Raw genomic sequence first — 21,016 nt, forward strand, 5'->3', positions numbered from 1 at the left:
AAAAGGTTTATTTCATCTTACAGCTTACAGTTCATCGTGAAGTGAAGTCAGGGCGGGAACTCAAGGCAGGAAATGAAGCAGAGGCCACGGAGGAGCACTTCTTACTGGCCAGTTCCCGTGGCTTGCTCAGTCTGCTTCCTTATACAACCCAGGTCCATCTGCCCAGGGGTGATAATGCAACATGGAGAGCTAGGTGCTCCCACATCAGTCACCACAGGCCAGTCAGAGGGAGGCATTTTCTCAATTGCAGTTTCTTCCTAGATGGCCCCAGCTTGTGTCAAATTGACCAACAAAACAAAACCTCAAACAAAGAAACTATCCAGCACAGGCCCTACACACAACCTGTGGAAATGAAACCCATTTTTCAAATCATCGATCACTGCCCATGAGTGGGTCTGGAAATCATCTAGGAGATTACAACCAACCTTCAAAAGAAGCAGAAAAGAGACAGGTTGGGCACCGTAGCTGGTAGAGTACTTGCCTGGTAGCCATAAAGCTGTAGGTTTGATCCCTAGCACCACATAAAACTCCAGGCATGTGCCTGGAATCCCAGCACTCTGGAGTAGAGGCAGGAGAATCAGAAGTTCGAAGCTGTTCTTGGTTACAGAGCAAGTTCAAATCCAACCTGGACTACATGAGACTCTGTCAGAAGGAAGGAAAGAGAAAAAGAGGGAAGTAGGGAAGGATGGAGAAAGAGAGGGAGAGAGGAGAGAGAGAGAGAGAGAGAGAGAGAGAGAGAGAGAGAGAGAGAGAGAGAGGAAGAGAGAGAGAGAGAAAGAGAGAGAGAGAGAGAGAATCTGGAGGGTGTCCCCTAGAGTGAGAATACTGCTTTGCGATTTGATGCTTCCGGTCAGTTCCGGAGTCCCCAGGAAAACCATGGACTGTGTAATCAGAGAACCTTAGCAACCCTGGGCTAAATAACCAGTGAGAACACCTAGACGCCGTCACTGAAAAGCAACAGGGCTGAAGATACGTGCATTGCCGTGCAGGCTCAGAGGACCCTGTGGTCCTCGGAGCTCAGCACAGGTCCCCAGGGCGGGCTCCCACTCTCCTGTCTGGGAGAAGGAGACAGGTTTGGGCATGGTTGCCCCGATGGTCTGGAGAGACTGCTAAGATGTACACCCAGTGCTGGGACTCAGTTCACATACAAATCAAAGACTGCAGTTTACTACTTCGTCATCAAGAAAAAGCTTTTTAAAAAGAGATAGAATCTTCCAGAGACTTCCAAGCAACGTCAAGGCCCAGAAGGCGTATCTGTCGGGGTTCAGCCAGTTTGGAAACACACCATCTTCTGCAGGGGACCAGCAGATGTGATGAATCAGTCAGTCTGAAGCAGGACTCGGAGCTGGAGAGGGTGAGTTCTGACTCCACCCCCACACCCTCGGCTCTGGGCAGGAACACTGGGTATCACTGGCAATAAAAGGTGAGCACATTCTCCTGGTTGCCTCGTATAAGGACGACGGGAGGTCTGAGGTCCTGGGACAGGGTCTCCAGCCAGGCCATGTACAGTGAACTGGGGCACTTCCCCTTCCTTCCGATGGGCAAGGTGCTGTAGGAGGAAGAGTAGCAGCAGAGAAATTACCCAGGGCTTCCCCACACAGCCCAGCCCAGGCCTTGTTCTCTAAACAGTCCATCAGCTTCCTGCTTGCTCATGGTTCCTTCCCACTCACTTTTTTTTTTTTTTGGTTTTTCCAGACAGGGTTTCTCTGTGTAGCTTTTTTTGGAGCCTATCCTGGAACTCACTTTGTAGACCAGGCTGGCCTCGAACTCACAGAGATTTACCTGCCTCTGCCTCTCGAGTGCTGGGATTAAAGGCATGTAATGCCCGGCCTCCTTCCCACTCACTTTAAGACCTCGCTGCTGTCCTTCACAGAGTTCCTCAGAATACCTTGAGCCACAAAGTATTTCTAAGCAGCAGACCCATGGCCTGCACACACCCTATGATCCAGTCCCCTCCAACCCTTCCAACCTCACTTAGCCCTACTCACTGCTGAATTGCCACAGTGACAAATGCCAAGCCTGCTCCTGCCTCAGGACCTTTGCTGTTGATGCTCTTGACACTTGGGAAATGACCATGCCCAGCTCTGGGTGGCTCCTTGGAATCATCCAGATTTTTGCTCGAGGGCAGCTCCTCTCATTGACCACACCTTCCCACCCAATCCCCATTTGACTGTTTTCACAGCCCTTCCCAATCTTAAGGGCATCTTTAATTGTATTGCTTTGTTGTCTGTGTCCCCCATTAGAATATGTGTCCCAATATATCTACCTGCAGGTTGAGTTTACCTGGCCTCTCCCTTCTGTGCCCAGAATACACTCTGAGAGAGGCAGGTTCAGAAGGCGTTTGCTGAGTGAGAGGCCACCCCATGGGGTCACTAGCACCATGCCAGGCTTGCCTTTCCAGCGCCACAGTATGATGTGCTTGTGTGATGGACCTGCATGCCCTGGTCCTGCCCCCTGGCCAAGGGAGGGTGTCAGGGCAGACTCCAGCATGGCCTCTCGGGGCCCCATTGTCCCGATTGCACAACACCATGCAAATAACAAGATGTCCTAGAATGCTGTTCAGTCATGTTTGCCTGTTTAGATCAGAAAGTGACTTTCCTGCCATCTTAACGATTCTAATGATGCTCTGGGACCATGTACCAGTCAGTGCCTAGGATTCAGCTTCTGGGAAATACAGCCTCCCACAGAACCAGCTGTGGTGCATGGAGTTGGGACACCAGTGCTTACATGGGACTTGGAGATCTACCAGTCCTCCACAGGCACTGTTTCGTCTGAGCTTTAGCCTAGCCCAGCGGTGGACAGTGCCCAGTGGCAGGGCAGGCCAGCAGGAACAGCCAGCCAGGCAGATTGGAACTGCGGTTCAGAGTTCAGAATCTGGCTTGCCATGTCCTCAGCCACGTGGCTTTGGCAAAGTGCCTGACCGGCCCTGAGCCTCAGGGTTCTGTAAAGTGAGAGGTACTACCCTTGTGGGCTGTCTGTGGGCACACACAGGGTGCAGGTGCTAGAGCTGGGCCCCCAGCCAGGTCTCTGGACCTTTCTGCCAGCTGCGTCTACTTGCTACAACCTCACACGCCCACTAAGAGCCTGTGACCACTAACTAAAATGCAGGGTCATAGCACCAGAGGGACAGCCACTGCCCTGTATTTAAAAAGTGAGGACCCAAGGAGCAGGAGAGGTGCATGGGAACAAGGACGTCTGTGTCACAAAGCAGCTGTCATCTTCCTTCGAAAGCATTTGGTGACAGTCCGTGGAAAGAGGACAGGAGAGGAGAACGGCCAAGTTTAGACTTCACGGGCACGCCTGAGGCCCAGGACGCTGCCATCCGCGAGATGCTGCATTGTCTTTGGGAACCCAATTCACCAGCTTTAAAGGCCACAGGGCACAGGTGCCTGCCATTTCAGAGCCCGCAAACACTCAGGGTTCCTACAGTATGCCTGGGCATCAAGTTCCCTCCCTCAGTGGAGCCTGTGGCCCTGTCCCAGGGACGGCAGCTTTAGCTCACTCAAGCACCCGCCAATGACATGCTTGCTCTTGCCAACAGGATGTGCTCTCCTTATCTTTAGAACAAAAACCGGGAACAAAACAACTTCTGTTCGAAATTGCAAGGCAATGTTAGGACAATGTTAGAGCCAGAAGTTAAGTCCCTGAACAGAGCCAATGGTGGCAGGCTGAGCGCCCGTCGGCTCCCCATCCGGAAGGTCCTGATCAGAGGACTCAGTTCCTATGGCAGTGTCCTCATCTCGAGGAACAGTTAGTGATGATTCTTGAAAGCAGCAAGACCCATACCTACAGTATCCTCGCACGTCTGCTGGTGGTGAGTACTCCTTAGTAATTACTCTTTGGCATTGAGGAGGGAACCCCTACAGGGAAAGGGGGTATCTGGTCTCCCCAGGAACAGAGGCTGTGGGGCTGGTTCCTGTGCCAGCTCAACACCTGTGCAGGTGTAGCTGTGCTCACACGTGGGTGGCGGTGTGGGGGTGCTTCATCAGATAAACCACCGATGAGTAGATAGACAGCCAGGTTCTGCCTGCAACCAACACCAGACTAGATGGCCATTGCACCTGGTCCCAGAGGGGATTGCTGTCTGTTTGTTGTCCTTAGAATATCTGGTGACAGGGGTCCTGAGCCCCTCCCCGGCCCCCTTCTGGGAGAGACTGTACAATTTGCATTTCTAGGGTTCCCGGGTCTAAAGAGGCTGACCTCAACTACACCTTGAGAAACCTGGGCTAGTCTCCAGCTTGGAGAGTTGCCACACACACACACACACACACACACACACACACACACACACACACACACACACACACGCAGCTGCTCTGTCGAGCCCCAAGGAGTTGGTCCAGGAGCTGGGGCCCTGTTGACAGCTGCAGCTGCTGTCTAGGGTGGAGTTTGTGCAGGTGTCATCTCCAGGGTGACTGGATACACTATCGTTGCTCTCCTTGGCTAATCCTGCCGAGACTGGCTGGTGGGCGTTTGACTTCTGTAGTTTTGGGGTAGAAGGGAAAGGCAGGGAGAGGTGCCACTCAGGTAAACTTTCTCATCACAGGGCCCCTGAGAGATAGGTTCATTTTAATAGCAAATAAGTGTGTGTGTGTGGGGGGGGGGGTGTCGCAGCACCATGAAAGGGAACCTTGAAGCCTGCTTCAGTGGTCATTAGAGAAACCAAGGCTAGAGAGGCCTGGGCGTCCTTTCCAAGGTTACACAGTGAGCTAACAGCCGGCCATAATTGCAAGCCTGCTTCTTTAAAGCCCTGGGGAAGCGGCAGCTTCTCCTCTGGAGAGTTCACACCTCAGGTCCCCACCTGGTTAGAGGTCTTGGCGCATCGGGGATAAAGCCACCTCCACCGCCTTGTACTCTGACTTGGGCCACACCCTGGGCCCACACTGCCTTTGGAACATTCTCTGAGAGGTGTGGGCAATAAAGCAAATCCCGTCCTCAGCAATTTCTCAGTAGGAGAACATGATCTTCTGCAGGCCCTGGGAATTGCTCAGACACAATGGGCGTCACCTGACCGGAAGTGTTGCCACACTGGGCCCTACACTAGGAGGGTCCACACCTGGTCCACACTGGCTGTCACAGTCTGGACTCCTTTTCAATGCTGTGAGCCACATAGGAGGGCATTTCAAGGCAGAATTCAGCTTGGTAACTTCCTGTGTAGGGCCCCATTCATTGGCTGGCTGCGAGCTGAATACAGGGAGCCCAAGCCCTTGAGGAAAAGCATGTGTGGGGCCTGGTGTCCTCTGGGGTGGCCCAGGGAAGGACTGGCAGTTGCTTCAGCTCAGATCTCTGTGCTTTGGTGCTAATCTGTCTGAGATCTTGGCCGCCACTCTACACAGGACACCATGAATCCTTGGATACATATGAAGTGATTCGCAGGAACAAAGTCAGTAAGCCATTTGCTGTGGTCTGAATAGGCATGACCAGCTAAAATTCACCCCGTTGAAATGCTTCCCTCTGTGCTTAGAGGGCAATGGGCAAGAGTTTCAGGAGCTGGAGGTTTGGGGAGGTGATCAGGCCGAGAGGTTAGTGCTCTCTTTACAACACGGCTCTAGAGAGTTCCGTCATGTGAGGACAAGGGACCTCACAGTGACTTGTGAGTCTATGACCAGAAGGCTGGCTTTACCAGATACTAAATTTGCTAATACTTTCATATTAGACCTCCATCCTTCAGAACTATGGAGAAATGTTCAGAGAAATGAGCTCCTGTTGCTTACAACTAACCCGGTGTGTGGTATTTTGTTACAGTTCCGAGTGAATGAAAGACATGATTCCTGAACCTTGGCTGAGTGAGTGGCTGGAACTACACTTGTACTCTGACTTGGGCCACACCCTGGGCCCAACACTGCCTTCGGAACATTCTCTGAGAAGTGTTTGAGTACTGTCCAAGAAGACACACCCCTTGTCCCCACAGTCTGGCCTGGGACATACTCTAACCTTTAGCTGCTGACCGTACTCTGTGGTAGAGTTATAGCGCCATTGCCTTCCATGCTGAGGAACTGGCTGGTGCCGTTTGACCCCTGTGGGCCTGCAGACAGGGCTGAAGGGCCAGACCCTCGGGAATGGGGGTTCTGAGGGCGTGCTCAGTCACGGTCCCGCAGTGTTTGCCCTCAGCCTTCACCTGTCACCCTTCTGCTTATCTGCTAGAAGGCTGGGGCATTTTTGGTCTTTGCCCGTTTGCCATGTTGATCTTCTCAAAGGGGCACTTACGCTGCCTGCAGGGAACAATGCTGGTGTCTCCTGAAAAGGGAGTATTTCTGTCTGAAGTAGAGACTCTATTTCCTCATGTCACCCTCAAGGGGCTCCTTGGTGGCAGTGTCTTCTTGTGGATCCAGTGTCAAATATGGCCTATGGAGTCTAGGGGGCAACCAGGTTGGGAATGGACCATTCTCGAGTCTTGTGCACTCTAAACCCACTAGAGTGCTAAGTTTGAGGCCTCTCTGAAGGAGATAAACATCCTTTGCCACCCCTACTGCTGCCCTGGTTAGTCTTTGGTCAGCTTTTGGTCAACTTGACACAAGGTAGAGTCAGTTTTTTGAGATGAGCACAATTGAGAAAATGTCCTCAGCAGACTGGCCTGTGAGCAGGCAGGGCATTTTCTTGATTAATAATTGATGTGGGAAGGCCTAGGCCATGTGGGCAGTGCCATCCCTGGGCTGGTAGTTATGGGTGCTATAAGAAAGCAGAGTGAGCAAGCCAGGAAGAGCAAGCCAGTCAGCAGCACCCCTCCATGGTCTCTGCATCAGCTCCTGCCTCTAGGTTCCTGCTTTTGAGTTCCTGCCCTGACTTCCCTGGATGACAGACTTACAAGCTGTGGGTTGAAATAAACGTTTCCTCTCCAACTTGCTTTTGGTTGTGGATTCTCACAGCAATAGAAACCCTACTGCAGCACTTGTATCAGCAGATACGGGTTTGCTCTCCAGAGCAGGTAACACTTGGCCGGTCTGCCAGGATGTTTAGACTCATGCACACTGAAAAGGACACTGTTGAAAGCTGTCACCTGTCATCTGTGCATGACAGTGACCATCTCATTATCAAGTAAGACTGACCCTGGCCTTCCTCCTCGACACACCTCGGGGTTTTAGGAATAAGACCCCATATCAGAACACGCCTTGAAAAGAAGGCCACCTCTTGACAAGTCCATAGTTGCTGACTGCCAGGGAGGCAGAGGTAGAAGGATCCCTGCTGTGAGTCCCATCTGGGGTTTCAACGCAAGCTCCATATGTTAGGCTGGGGGCTTTATGTTCTCATGTGGTAGAAGCCCCTACAAATGAAATGTCCTGTCTGAGCAGACAGAGTGCTTGGCCCCCAGCAAGCGTGGGAAGAGCCTTATCAAAATCTGTGTTACCCTAAGCTACAGATTTGAAGGCCTTGGCTGGCCATGCTCTTATTACCGGCCTCAGAGATTAGAGCCACATGGAGACCCCTCCTTGCCACTGTCCCTGTCCACTTGCTCAGCCATGGCTTACATCAGAGGGCAGCGTGGGGTGAGTGTAGGTCCAGGGGGACAGTGTGGCCGGAGCAGCTTCCATTCTTGTTGTCCAGATTGGACACTCAAATCATTAAGGGACGGCAGATAGCCAATAAGGGTTGGGCAATTTCCAAGCTAAGAGACACACTCACTGGCTTCTGAAGGGAGGAGCTGCCTCCATTTGCCAAGCCTGTTTGGCAGGAAAAGGAGTACACAAGAGACAGCAAGGAAGATCAGCAATGCCTGGGACACACGAGGCCTGTGACCTGCCAGCTGGCCCTCAGGCCAGCGCCATGAGGCAGACATTGGAGTGGCCATGTTTTCTGAGAATCCACCAGGCTGAGTCTGCAGCGTTCTGGGCCCCTCTGAGCAGCTGCCCTCATCCCAACAGGCCACGCCTCCTCCCAACAGGCCACGCCTCCTCCCAACAGGCCACTCCTCATCCCAACAGGCCACCCCTCATCTCAACAGGCCACTCCTCATCCCAACAGGCCACCCCTCATCCCAACAGGCCACCCCTCATCCCAACTGGCCACCCCTCATCTCAACAGGCCACCCCTCATCCCAACAGGCCACCCCTCATCTCAACAGGCCACGCCTCCTCCCAACAGGCCACTCCTCATCCCAACAGGCCACCCCTCCTCCCAACAGGCCACTCCTCATCCCAACAGGCCACCCCTCCTCCCAACAGGCCACCCCTCATCCCAACAGGCCACTCCTCATCCCAACAGGCCACCCCTCATCCCAACTGGCCACTCCTCCCTCCAGCCAGATGTGACTTACAGGATGATCAGAGCCGCATCCCGAGAGTAGTCCAGCAGAATCTCATTCAGCCTCACCTGCCGAAGGGACTGGGGCCAAGGAAAGCCAAGGTCACTTCCTACCTCTCCAACAGCACCTCACCCCCAGGTCAGCTGGGCACAGAATTACTCCCCTCAACAATTCCTGACTCCCCAGCCCCAGGAGAGCCTCCCTGAGCTTCAGTGTGGCCCTCTGAAAAGTGGGTATGATCATGTCCACCCCAGGGGACGTGGAGGAGGTCAAATGGGCTAACTTGACTCAGTACCAGGCAAAGGGCATGTACCCAGAAGACCCACAGTATAAAGACCAGGGGACTTTTTAGAGCAGGTGTAGGCCACCAGTGACAGACTTTGAGAGGACCAGCTTTAGACACCTTGCTTATTTCTGGAGAGCCAGCTGGTGCCAGGCTGGGCAAATCTCCAAAGTCCCTGGGTGTGTGGGCTGGGGGACACACCTAAACCTAAGGCCATCTTAGGTCCCTCAGAAATGAGGTCAACTCCTGGGACCTGAAAGTGGATGGATACTCAGTGTAGAGAAAGGAACCCGAGGTGAGTGAGTTGGCCCAGTCTGGGGCTCTCACTGTCTCACCGTGGACATCACAGATGCCCAATTCTTTGTTGTGAGGGCTGCCCTGTGCCTTGTAGGCATTTTTCAGCGCTCCTGGTTTCTATGGAATATGTAATAGCTGTAGCATGCATCCCTTGAGTTGTGACCTCCAAAAATATCTCTAGACAGTTGACAAATGTCCCTACCTGGGGGAGGGTGGCAAATGGCCCCTGATTCAGGGCCACTGATGTAGAATACTGAGAGGAAAAGTGAGATCTGCCCCTGGGTGCCTGGCCCTTCCGTTTATTCATTCACCTAAAAATGCCACTGCAGCCAATGTCAAAAGAGCCTCCCCGGCCGCATATACAGCTCTGGAAGAAGGACTCTAACCCAGCAGCGGCCAGCACCATTTACACACCGGGAGGACAGGTCTCCCCACCAAGGACAGCATGGGGATCCATGATGTTACGGTTCAGCCCTCGCATGTGACCCAAGGACATCTCAGACACTGGGGAGGGATGGCAGGGGTGGGCCAAGTGGGGACTCCCGAAGCTCAGAATGGGACTCACAGCTGGGGCCCCAGACCCTGGTGCGCCCCTTCCCTCTCTTGCACCTTAATTCTGTTCTTGTTAATCTCCTCATCTGAGATCTTCCAGGGACAGTCCCGCCTCATCTCAGCGACAGTGGCCTCATCCTTGAAGCCGTCATTCAGGCGGAAGGGTGCAACCATGTCCTCAAACCGCTTGGTGCTAGAAAGGAAAGTACAGGTGAGGCTGGGCAACCTGGCCTTGTTTCCAGGGGAGCCAGGAACTTGGAGGAAGCTCAAGGTAGGGACACCCCCCCACACACACACATGGACATACTCCTCAGGCCGAAGCATCCAACTTGGTCAGGTATAGTGCACGGCCTGTGTGTGGCCTCAGCCCTTGACACTTAGGCCTGGCATTCAGCCAATTTTCACACATCATCTGCTAACCCGGACCCTCCCCTCCCAAGCCTACTCAGGACCAAATACCCCACTGCTACCCCACTGTCAGCAAGAAAGACTGAACCCCATCCTCAGTGAACTCCTGCTCAGCTGGTGGTAGTAAGCAAATAAACACAAATGAGCAGGTGTTTTAGGAAGATCTGCCCTGAGTCCTGCAACAGGGGATAACGGGTAAGGAAGGCCTCTCTGCTAGCTGAAGGAAATGGCCCTTCTGAAGCCAGTTGTGTACACAAGGCGGAAGGCGCTGGGTGGAAAAACAGTTAAACGTGCAAAGGTCCTGAGGCACGGTGTATCCGGCCCATGTGAAGAGCAGCACAGGAACCAGCGGGGCTGGAAGAAGGGAGCAGCGAGCAGAGGGATCTGGAGGGCCAGAGTCGGCCCTTCGGTCTGGAACTCCCAACACGGAACTCACTGCTCAGCCTGAGGCTTCTGATTGATGTCTGGAAGGACGTGAACTTCATGAAATCCCAGTCTGAACTTGCTCAAAAGAGAAATGATCCTGGAAGAGAGATGCGGAACTTTAAAACAGTATCCGCTCGTCCCGATGTTTATTACACACCTGATGGGTGTGTGTAGCGGTGAGCAGAACAGATGTGGCTCGGGCAGGAGGCGAGGTGGCCAGACGGTGAGAAATGTGGGTGGGGTAAGTCAGAGGGTGGTAAGCAATGTGAAAAATATTTGACCAGAATTTCCCAAGGGTCCTCTGGTCAGGAAAAGCCTAGGATGCTGCTAGGTCCCGGGCCACACTTTGAGAACTGAAGGTCAAAGGCAGGGGAAGATGAAGAGGGAAACTGAAGGGAGGTGGGAGAGACCAAGACAACAACACACACGAGCTAAGAAGAAAGCCAGGAGCTGCATGCTAGATGGCATCTAGTGGAGAAGCCCCCTGTGGTCTATGCAGTCAGGAAAGACTTCACATCTGGCTGCCTGGTGCATGGTGAAGGTTGGGAGAGGCCCAGGGAGCTGGGACAGAGCAATGTCCATGGTGGAATCACCGAGTATCTTGCAGAACACACCTGTGGACCCCAGCCCAGTTCTGGGTCAGAACCTCTAGGCAAAGCATGGACTGGGTGATGTCCCCAAGATGTGATGTGTCCACCAAGCTGAGGCCTGCCGGACTCACTGGAGGGGGAAGCCAGTGAGCAAAGGCAGCGGATGAAATGACTGGGAGAGCACGGAACATCCTAGAAAGTCTAAAGGCCCAGGCTGGGACCCCTACACCAAGATCCCTGCTGGCTCTTGAACTTAGGGGTGAGACTTTACATTTTTTTTTCTAAGATTCATTTTTTATTTACACATCTATGTGTGTCTTTCTGTGTGTGTATGTCATGTGTGTAAGGGTGTCTGAGAAGGCCAGAAGACGTCAGAGCCCCTGGAGCTAAAGTTATAGGCAATGTGAGTTGCCTGTGTGGGTGCTGGGACTCCAACTTGGGTACCGCATAAAGGCAGCAAGTACTATAAACTGCTGAACCATCTCTCCAGTACCCTCAGCCCATAGGCCTTTGTTTGTTTTTTTTTTTTTTTGATTTTTTGTTTGTTTGTTTTGTTTTTTTGAGACAGGTTTTCTTTGTTAGTCCTGACTGTCCTAGAACTGGATCTGTAGACCAGGCTGGCCTCGAACTCAGAGGTCCATGTACCTCTGCCTCCGAAGTGCTGGGATTAAAGGCAGGTATCACCACTGCCCAAGATGGTTTAGTTTTTGAAACTAAGTGTCCTGTTGCTCAGGCTGGCCTCCAACTCACTCTAGCTAAGGATGACCTTGAACTTCTGACTATTCTGCCTCCGCTTCCCCGGCACTTAGCAGCATACTTTCTGAGTGTTGCATTCAAGGCTTTGCACACGTTCAGCAAACATAACCAGCTGCGCTACATTCCCAGAAGTAGGGTTTTTAAATCAGAGCTGTGTAGCCTCATCCTGGTACATGGCAGGGGCCCAGCAGGCCTGGGGTCACAGAGACAGCAGATTGCATACATAGCCCACTAAGTGGCAGTTGAGACAGAAGGGTTTTTATAGCCGCTGTGAGAGGGACATGCTGTTACCTGACAGGGCCACCTTGAGCTAAGCCAACCTCACGGAACCCAGCTGCCACCCAGAGCTGGGACAGGAAGCCAAGACTGCCGCAGAGGCTTCTGGTCTGTTTACTCTTTGTAGGTCCTGAAAGCCAGGTGTGCTGTCCTCAGCACTGCCCTTGGCCTTGCCAAGGAAGGATATTTCATTGGTAAAGTTCTCACCGAGAAGATGGGGAGGAGGGAGGAGACAGGGACAGAACTGCAGTCCCCTCCCCCCCCCCCCAGCAAACTCAGGGGGGACTAGAAGAAGAATGAAGGTGAAGTTCTGGTGTAGGCGAGGTGCCCGTCAGGGGTCGCCTCCCATCCTGTCCTTGGGGCATCGTGGGACCTGTGCTAGAGCCGGCACCAGGCTCTTCTCTTTGGGCAAACTGCCCCGATTTGCCTGAGCAGGTCTTGTGTACGACCTTTAATCTCAATTCCCCTCCCTGGAAAGTCAGCGTCGTCCAGCCCCTCCCCTACATCTCCTGCCAGCTGGACACCTCCGCGACCACACCTCTGTGTGCTTCTGTGTCTATTTAAGACAAGTCACATTCTGCCTTAGTGCTGCGATTTGCATACTGTTTACCCCAGGAGCTCAGGTTAAGATTTAATCCTCGGTGTGTGGGGGTGAGATCATGAAACAGAATCCTGTCCTGGTGTTTAGGATTAGACCAGGTCATTGGGTTTGCATCTCATGATTGAACTGAACTTTGGTTCTGGCGTTTAGGACATGTTTAGGATTGGACCAGGTCATTGGGTTTGCATCTCATCATTGAACTGAACTTTGGTGGCTTCTTGAGAAAAAGGGGAATGAACACACACACACACACACACACACACACACACACACACACACACACACTACCTGTATCTTGCCATGTGATGTCCTATGTCACCATAGGTGTGTTTCCACCCCACCAGGTCACTGCCAGCAAGAAGGCCATCACCAGATGCAGCCCTTTGATTGAACCCCAGAACCATGAACCAAGGGAACCTCTTTTCTTTATGAGACAGCCTGCCTCGGGTGTTTTGTTACAGTCATTAAAAAAGGGTAAAGTAAGATACATTTCAGAAACAAATTTTATCTTAATTAAAACAGGAAACAACACTTGTTGCCAGAAAGAGGTAACACTGAAATAAAGGTGACAGCGTCACCAAATTCTGGCCATGTGATGGCATTGCCTGCCAGGCCAGTGAGTCAGGCTTGCTCTGTTTGCTTAGACAGAGCAAATGAGTTCAAGGATAGGCCAGCTTTACACCAAGATCTCCTGCCAAATCAGCCAGAGACCTGAGAGGGAATTAAAGGTCCCTTCTCACCAACAGACTGAGTGTGATTTCCCCATTATTTGCTACTGCATCTCCTGGCCGCCTAGGCCACCTCATGTCTCTCCGTGAGCCGGCATCCCTACTCGGGGTCAGTGTCAGAAAGGGTTCTAATCTTGCTTCACTTACCTCTGTCCCGCCTTGCACACCAGTCTGTCCGTGAAAAGTCTCATGATTTCAGCACTTACCACCTGCCCCTATCATAGCAAGTACCAGGGCACCTGGGTCGTCTCAAGGTCGGAGAGGAAGCCAACACTTTGGAAATGGAGAGAGCTCCTGCCTGAGCCCCAGGCACCACTGCTGTGGGCTGGAGAGAGCTGGCCTGGGCTTTGGGACAATCTCAGGGCCACCCAGGGGCACAGGTGGAGGGTACAGGGACAGGAAGTCAGGAGCCTCAGGGAGACTAGATGGCGGGTCAGTACAGCCCCGTGGTCCCCACTTACGCCTTTCTCTCTTCGTCCATCCTGTTGATCTGGCCCCCAACAAACACCCGGATCTTGCATTTGCCCCATCTCTTCTTGCGGTGCAGGAGATAGGGGATGAGGAGGGTGAGGCCTGTCAGGGACAATCCCCAGGAGCCAAGAGGAACAGACTCAGGACAGAGCTCTCTGTGTGTTTCCACCCCACATTGACGCAGCGAAACCCTCCCCACTGTGGACCTTAGCTCCTCACAGTGGAGGAACTCACCAGACTAAACCCACTGACCATGGCGCTCAGTTGGGGCTGTGGTTTATTTGGCTAAAGTGGGAGGCTTTTTTTTTTTTTTTTTTTTTTTTTTTTTTGAGATAGAGTTTCTTGGTGTAGGTAGCTCTAGCTGTCCTGGAACTCACTCTGTAGACCAGGTTGGCCTTGAACTCAGAGATCTGCCTGCCTCTGCCTCCTGGTTATTTGGCCTTTGTGAGACAAGGTTTTATTATGCAGCTGAGGGCAGCTTTGAACTCTTGATCCTCCTGCCTCTACCTCCCAAGTGCTGGGATTGTAGGTGTGTGACAGCATACCCAACCAATGGGGTGAATTTAAATAAGCAAGCTGGCACAGTCCTTGGCTCATGAGCTGAGGGTGGTGAGTTCGCCTGGAAACATCAGAATGGTCTTCATTTATTTCCTGAACACTGAACATCTGACCAGTGAGTAGGTGCTGTCCCTCCCTGTCATCTCTCTGTACACAGCCAAGGCCCAGCCACCATGCGACCAGCATGTGCTACTCTGTGCCTTAGTTTCCCTGTTTTGGAGAAAAAGACTGCATTGGGCTAGCCCACCAGAACACTTGCTGCCGGGCATAGATTCATACATCCCAGCCTGCCTGGGTGTCATTCAGCAGTGAACTACACAGGGGCTCTCGGATACCCACAGGGGAATTGGCATCAGGACCTGTCCTCAGATGCCCATACCTTCTACAGTGTGGCCCAGGATCCATGTGGAGCCTGCACGTAGCCTTGCATATCTCCTAGGTCACCTCCTGTCACACCTGCCACAAACCCTGAACCATGAAAATTGCTCCTGGGGTTTATTGTGGAGGAAATGGTGACAGGAAACTAGTTTGTATATGTTTGATACAGACGTGACTGGCTTTTTTTCCTTCTTCATTATTTTGATCTGTATTAGAATGGGTTCCAGGACTGACTGACGTGGAACCCACAGACACAGATGGCTGAAATGTTCAGCTGGGGCAGGGCTGTGGTCTCTTGCTGATTCTATCAAAGGCAGCATCATTAAAGCTGAGGGTTCTGTTTTAAAACCAGGACAGGCTAAGGCCTCTGTCCACTTGGTCGGCTTCTGGGTCCCACCAGAGGCCTCAGCAAGCACAGCCTAGAAGGGCAGGTCAGAAGATGCAGAGACCCGGAAGACAGAAAGTCCCAGGGGACAGGGACGGGTCTGAGGGGACCTGACCTCCATCATCAAACAGCCAGTAGATGTCGATGGTCTTCTTGCCTTGCTCCGACTGGAAGATGGTGCTGGCCTGCTCCTCCTGGACCAGTGCTTCGGGGGCTGCTGAAGAAGAGGCAGGTCTGAGCCAGCAGGCTCTCTGCCAGGACCCCCCTGCAAACAGCCGGCTTTCCCAGTGAGGTGGGCTGGCCTCTGTCACCAAGGTGGGCGTGCAGTGGCCAGAGGCATTCTGCAGGCCTGGCTAGACACAGCTAATGTCCTTTTCCATGTTTCTTAGAGTGCTGTGTGAGCCCATTCCCAGCTCCCTGGTCTGCTCTCCCTGGATCCTGAGGACCCTGGGGGACTATTTGGGAGAATGCTCTTCCTTCTTTGCAGCACCCCTGTTCAGATGGAACCTGCCCTTCTTCTGCCCCTCACAAATGCAGCAGGACATCCCTGCACCTGCTGCCAGTTCCCCTCAGCGCAGGTGCCCCTGAAAGAAGGGGACACCATGCAGTCCTCTCTGCAGATAGCATTTGAACATGACTGAGAGGGGGGTTTCCAAGGGTGGACCTTGAGGCCACAGCCCCAGATTCATCACTGGGCTGGTCGTCTTCAACAGGAACTCAAAACCTACAGTAACCCAACCTCAGTTATTAGGACACCGCTGTCACAAGAGAAAGCCATTTACTCTTGGCCAAGTGCCCAGATGTTCTGACACTAGCATCCCCATAGGACAAGAGAAGCCTGATCCTCTGAGTCGGGGAACTGACCCGTGACAGACACAGATGGCCTAGCCCTGATGCCCACTGGCTCCCATGCCTTCCTCCGCTGGGTCAAACATTTTTTTTAAACTGCACAAAGATGAGGATAGCTGGGCTACCGGCCCTCCTGCCTGGGATGCTGGGATCCTCACCTCCTGGAGCTCCCCTAATGCTAAAAGAAAGTCCCCCGCCCCGCCACTCTTCCCCGGGGTAACTGAAGGCTGCTTGCTTCCCTTTGCCCTGGCTCCCGCCTGCCCCCCACCCCAAGCCAGCTGTTTTGACTTCCTCTTGCTCCTCAAGTCACACCACCTCAGGGTAGAGGGTGACCCACCTGAGCCAATCTCTCTCTAGCTCCACCCTCCTCAGCAACAGGCAGGTCTTGTCCCCAGAGAGGCCTCTGAGCACCCTGCATCCATCTCCTCAGGACACTTTCATGTCTGAGGTGACCTGTGTGCCTGCCCACCATGATAAGCATCGGCTTTGTTCCCAGAGGCAGGACCCTGGGTGGGGAGGGGCCCAGAGCAGTCACAGTATCTTGGTTGCTGACTCTGTGGCAGTGGCTACATAAATGTTTACTCTCTAGATGCCATGGGAAGGCATGTCCTTGGCCCCTGGTGACAATGTCCCTGCCAGCAAAGAACAGAGTCCTGCCTGCGTGTCTGCCGGTCCGGACCTCTCTTTGTCTTCCCCACGTCTAACCATCACTAACTGAGACTCTCCACAGTCAGGTGCAGCTTCCAAATGCCGAAAACACGTTCCTCTTCTGAGCCCCAAGGACATCCTGGCGATCTCGAGAAGGTCCAGTGCCCACGGCCTTTACGTATTTTCCTTGTGGTGTCTCTATATGGTTGACCTCCTCCTCTTCGCCTTTTCTCTCTCAGATCCTCTTCACCCACGTGGTTATCCGACAGTGACGTGGGGAGTTCTAGTTCCCTGTCTGCCCCTAGCTGGAAGCATGACCTTGACCTGGTCACTTCCCTATTCTGGGTCTCATTTCTGTTTGGAAACCAATGGCTCCAAGGAACCATTCAGGACTGGCTATCCACAAGTCGGTGACTTCTTTAATTTTTCCCTGTCTTCCTTGCATTGCTTAAAAGAGCCGCTGGTTTTTGACAGGGGCAGGCTAGGTGCAGCGTGTACTCACTGTGCATCTGCGTCACCTCAGAGACGTTGAGCCCCTCACGCATCCTCATGACACACACGCCATAGTTGAAGTCAAAGGCATCACTGGAAAGGAGGTGTGGGGTCAAGCCGCTGGTCCTGTGACCTGACTCCCGGGAGACCCAATGTCTAAGTGATGGTCTGTGGGCCTCAGTTTCCCTATGTGTATCGTATGCAGGCAGAACTGGAGAGTCATCTGTGACACTCCTGGGGATGACATTGTCAATCTCTCTGCCACTAGTGGGACTTGGGGACTCTAACTTCCACTTACACAGGAAAACCTTTCCTGGGGTGAGAGCAACTTCCTCACGGCCAGAGAGTGAGGAACTGAGAAGCTGGCACTAGGATTATATGGCCGGAAGTGTAAACTGATGAAGAGGTGTGCACATAGGAATAGCCTCCCTCACGTGACAACCCAAGGCCTCCCTGAGGGTCTGGCCCACTGGGCCAAGCTCCCTCAACGGATTCCTTCAATTACACATCTCTGGACTGCCTTGGACACCGGAGCAGCAGGAAGCCTGGGGGCCAGATTTTCAACCCCATGTCACAATTGCGTTAAGCAGCTGGGGTGACAGCTGAGTCCCATAGGGGGTTAACGGCAGACCCGGATGGAGGTCCCAGGGCCTCGAGGCTCAGCCTCGTGTATTGATGGTACTTTCCCTCTGTGTGGCGCAGCAGTGGAAAAGCAGCAATCCACACAGGCGTTCCCTACAAATGAAAGAGCTGGAGGTGCTGAGGCTCAGAGTCAGGGTCTGAAGCCTCGAGGACTCTCCTTGGGCCGGTTCCCCACCTCCGCTGGAATCCCACCTGAGAGCTTGCGAGTCGGGGAACTGGGAGCCTTCAGGGCTTTTGTTAACAACCGCCATTCTCCGCTACTCTGGAAAGCTGAACGTTCCAGCAACCCAGGGCCTGCGTTCTGAGGGGCATGCTTGCCCAGAGCTTTCTCCAGCTTGCCACAGTCTCCACTGCTCCCTGGAGTCCCACACCTGGCCCACCCCACACTTTGTGTTACCTGCTGTCCTCAGTGTCTGTGAAGGCCAAGGTGAGACACTCTCTTCCACCTCAGCCTTCACCAAGTGACTCCAGGGGCCTACACTGCCTCTGTTCTGCTTCCCCCGGCCCAGGGAGCCCCAGTGGCCAAACCAACAGCTCACAGGCTGCTCCTTCGCGCTCACTCACTGCAGGATGCCAATGTAGTCCTCCACCGTGGCCGGGTGAGCAGACTGCCAATTTTTCTTGAATCCAACCACCAAAATGTTGGGTTTCATTCTCCCCAGCCCCGAGGCCTGCCGGGGTAGGGGTGGAGAGTCAGTTAGAAGATGATCTGGTCCTCAAGCCCTGGGATCAGCAAGGGCTCCTCTCTGTGACAAATCACCAGTGTGGGGCTGTTGCTCATCCCAGCCACCTTTACCTCCCACGCTTCAGGAGCTCGGGGTTCTGTCCATCCAGAAAGCGTGTCAAGTCCGAGGACTCTTGGGCCACCTAGTCGCTATATCCTCTCTCCCTCCCTTTCTATACCTCTCTTTTGTTGGTCCTCCTGTGTCTGTCTCCAATGTGTGGGGATTACAGGAGTTCACATCCTAACAGGCTCTCTCTCCCCCTCTCTCCCTGCACCCTCACAACAAGATTCTTTAACAGATTTGGAGTGAAGTCAATATAACAAACTGACCATTTTAGAGTAGGGTACGGAGGTGCACACCTTTAACCCCAACACCAGAGAGGCAGAGACAGGCAGATCTCTGTGAGTTTGAGGCTAACCTGGAGGTCTACATAGACAGTTCCAGTTAGCCAGGGCTGCACAGTGAGACCCTGTCTCCAAAAGAAATTAATCATTTAAAAGTATACAATTCAAAACAAATAAATGCAAATTCACATACATATATACATGTATATGTATATATACATGTATATATATACATATATATATATATATATATATATATATATATATGGAGAGAGAGAGAGAGAGAGAGAGAGAGAGAGAGAGAGAGAGAGAGAGCTGGGCATGATATACATGCCTCCTTTAGTCACAGCTACCAAGAGTCTGAGGCAGACAAGCACTTGCCTAGCACTCAGGAGGCCCTGTACCTGATCCCCAAGTACCACTATCCCCATCCCCCACTCCCAACCCCCAAAAGCTAAGGCCCGAGGATCTTTGCGTGAGCCCACAGAATCTGGGGCACACCAGGCAACGTGAGTCAGAGGCTGCATGCCCTGCATAGCAGTTACTTGTCTCAAACAAAACAAAACAAAGAAACCCACAAAGCAAGCAAACGAAAGAAAGAAAGCCAAGTGTGTACTTCACTGTCGTCCTCCTCACCTGCTTCTAAAATCCAAGTTTTCTGAACCCCTCCCCAAAAGAGACCTCACACATTTTTTTTTCATGTTGAGAAACAGTTAAAAACCTTTGAAAAGGGTTCTCGGATGTTTCACATGAAAGTGTGGAGCAGTAAAGTCCCTGCCCGGTGGAACATTCTAGATGTTACTCTGAGGGATGGTTACACACCACTGTGCGGTGTCCACATACGCAAACACTTGCCACGGTTTCCACTTTACTAACTGTAAACTGTATCTGAAGAAATAAAGAGGAGGAGCTTCAAGTCACACGGGCCTAGACTTCCAGCTACCTAGGAGGCTGAGGCAGGAGGATCGCAAGTCCCAGCCCGCCTGGACTGCAGAGCGGGTTCAAGGCCAGCCTGGACAATTTAGTGAGACTCAGTCTCAAACACTATTTTTTAAGTAAAAAGGGGTCTGTGGATGCAACTCAGTGGTAGAGCTGCTATCTCACATGCACTGAAGTCCTCAGCCCAATCCCAGTACTGCGAAAAAACTAAAACTAAACTAAATTGAACTAAAATAAAATAACACAGAAACAGGAGCTGGGCAGAGTCACGGGGTCCCCACAGGTGCCCCCTGGCTCAGGGTTCTAGGCATCCTTGAACCAGCACAGCTTGAGACAAGCGAGTAGGGGACTCCCGCTGCAGCCACTGAAGCTTAAACTGGACCAGGATGCACTGAGTCAGTCCCGTGGGAAGCCTGCCAGGGCACCTGCATGAGAATCTGGACGCCGCTTCGGAGGTCCTCAGCAAGGACGTCAGAGTAGAAGGCCTTGATCTTCCGCTTGTTCAGCCACTTGGTGTGCCCACTGGCCATGTGCTGGAGCTCGGGCACTCTCTGATTTCGGGGTCCCTGTGGGGGAGGGGCAGGCGGTATCAGGGTTGTCCCCACCATGCCGCCTGACTCAGCTTTCCTCCTGCCCTAGAGGCTCCCCTGAGACTCAGAAGCACCTAGAGGTGCTCTTGATTAGAGGAAGGACAGAAAAAGAGGAAGCGAAGCTAACCGCTGTGGCACTGGGTGGCAGAGGTAGGGTCAGCCTCAGCTACTTGGTGAACTTGAGCCAGCCAGGGCTTCACTCGGGACCTGGCTCTGCTGGCTCCACTTTCCCTGCCCTTTCTGTCCCCTGGCAGACATTACATCCAGGTCCCCTGTCTCTTCCATTCCCCCACCCCAATTCCCAGCAGGGTACAGATGTCCCCCAGGAGCACTCACAATGAGCACATGGCCACAGATCATCAGGCTTAGGTTCTGGGTAAATGTGCTCACAAAGTCCACCAGCGCTGGGCGGAAGTTGGGGGGTCCCGTAAGCACCAGGCACTGGGGGCTAGGAAAAGAGGGGACACAGCGTGAGGTGTCAGGAGAGCGCCCTCAGGGCTTCCATGCTAAAGGTAGGTGCCCCTGGACTCCTGACTCCTGATGGCCCTGGGTGAGGCTGTGCACTGGGACACATTTTTCCAGCTGTGACTGCAGGGGTCTTGCAGGTATTTTTGAGGTCATGGTACTAAGTCTCCCTGTTCTTCTCGCTCAGACCATCAGACTCACCAGCCTACAAACTTCCTTTGCCCTGCCAAGCCCAGCGTGGCGAAAGCGGAGTAAAGGTCAGTCATGAGGAAGCCATTGTTTACAAACTCCCTGTACCTTGGCCGGGTGCCTGAGCCTTTGTGTTGAGAGGAAGCACAGGACTGTCTTTAAGCACCCCTGGCAGGCAGAGCCAG

The 21,016-nt window shown here is 53.0% G+C and overlaps 1 protein-coding gene and 1 long non-coding RNA gene across 5 annotated transcripts in view; one reads left to right on the forward strand and one right to left on the reverse strand.

Annotated features, from left to right (window-relative positions):
- Positions 1-1,176: 1,176 nt before the first annotated feature.
- Slc12a3 (solute carrier family 12 member 3) overlaps positions 1,177-21,016 on the reverse strand; it is a 36,708-nt gene continuing 16,868 nt past the window's right edge. For 2 of the 4 annotated variants that reach the window (XM_042277299.2, XM_076571683.1), the window contains exons 16-25: positions 20,514-20,625; positions 20,013-20,153; positions 18,144-18,250; positions 16,948-17,030; positions 15,064-15,165; positions 13,618-13,729; positions 10,216-10,302; positions 9,429-9,564; positions 8,252-8,319; positions 1,177-1,549 (exon numbers count right to left, since the gene is read on the reverse strand). In XM_042277299.2, coding sequence (XP_042133233.2) covers positions 1,408-1,549; positions 8,252-8,319; positions 9,429-9,564; positions 10,216-10,302; positions 13,618-13,729; positions 15,064-15,165; positions 16,948-17,030; positions 18,144-18,250; positions 20,013-20,153; positions 20,514-20,625 — 1,090 coding nt within the window. In that variant the 3' untranslated portion in view covers positions 1,177-1,407. Of the gene's footprint in view, positions 1,550-3,807; positions 4,481-8,251; positions 8,320-9,428; positions 9,565-10,215; positions 10,303-13,617; positions 13,730-15,063; positions 15,166-16,947; positions 17,031-18,143; positions 18,251-20,012; positions 20,154-20,513; positions 20,626-21,016 lie in introns of those variants that run through there. The other 2 variants (XM_076571685.1, XM_076571686.1) reach the window with 2 other exon arrangements.
- LOC143273243 (uncharacterized) lies at positions 3,678-6,843 on the forward strand. Its single transcript, XR_013051148.1, has 2 exons — positions 3,678-3,814; positions 5,746-6,843. It is a non-coding gene; the product is annotated as an uncharacterized LOC143273243 (long non-coding RNA).

Source organism: Peromyscus maniculatus, chromosome 5, assembly GCF_049852395.1.
Source record: "Peromyscus maniculatus bairdii isolate BWxNUB_F1_BW_parent chromosome 5, HU_Pman_BW_mat_3.1, whole genome shotgun sequence".
NCBI classification, from domain to species: domain Eukaryota; kingdom Metazoa; phylum Chordata; class Mammalia; order Rodentia; family Cricetidae; genus Peromyscus; species Peromyscus maniculatus.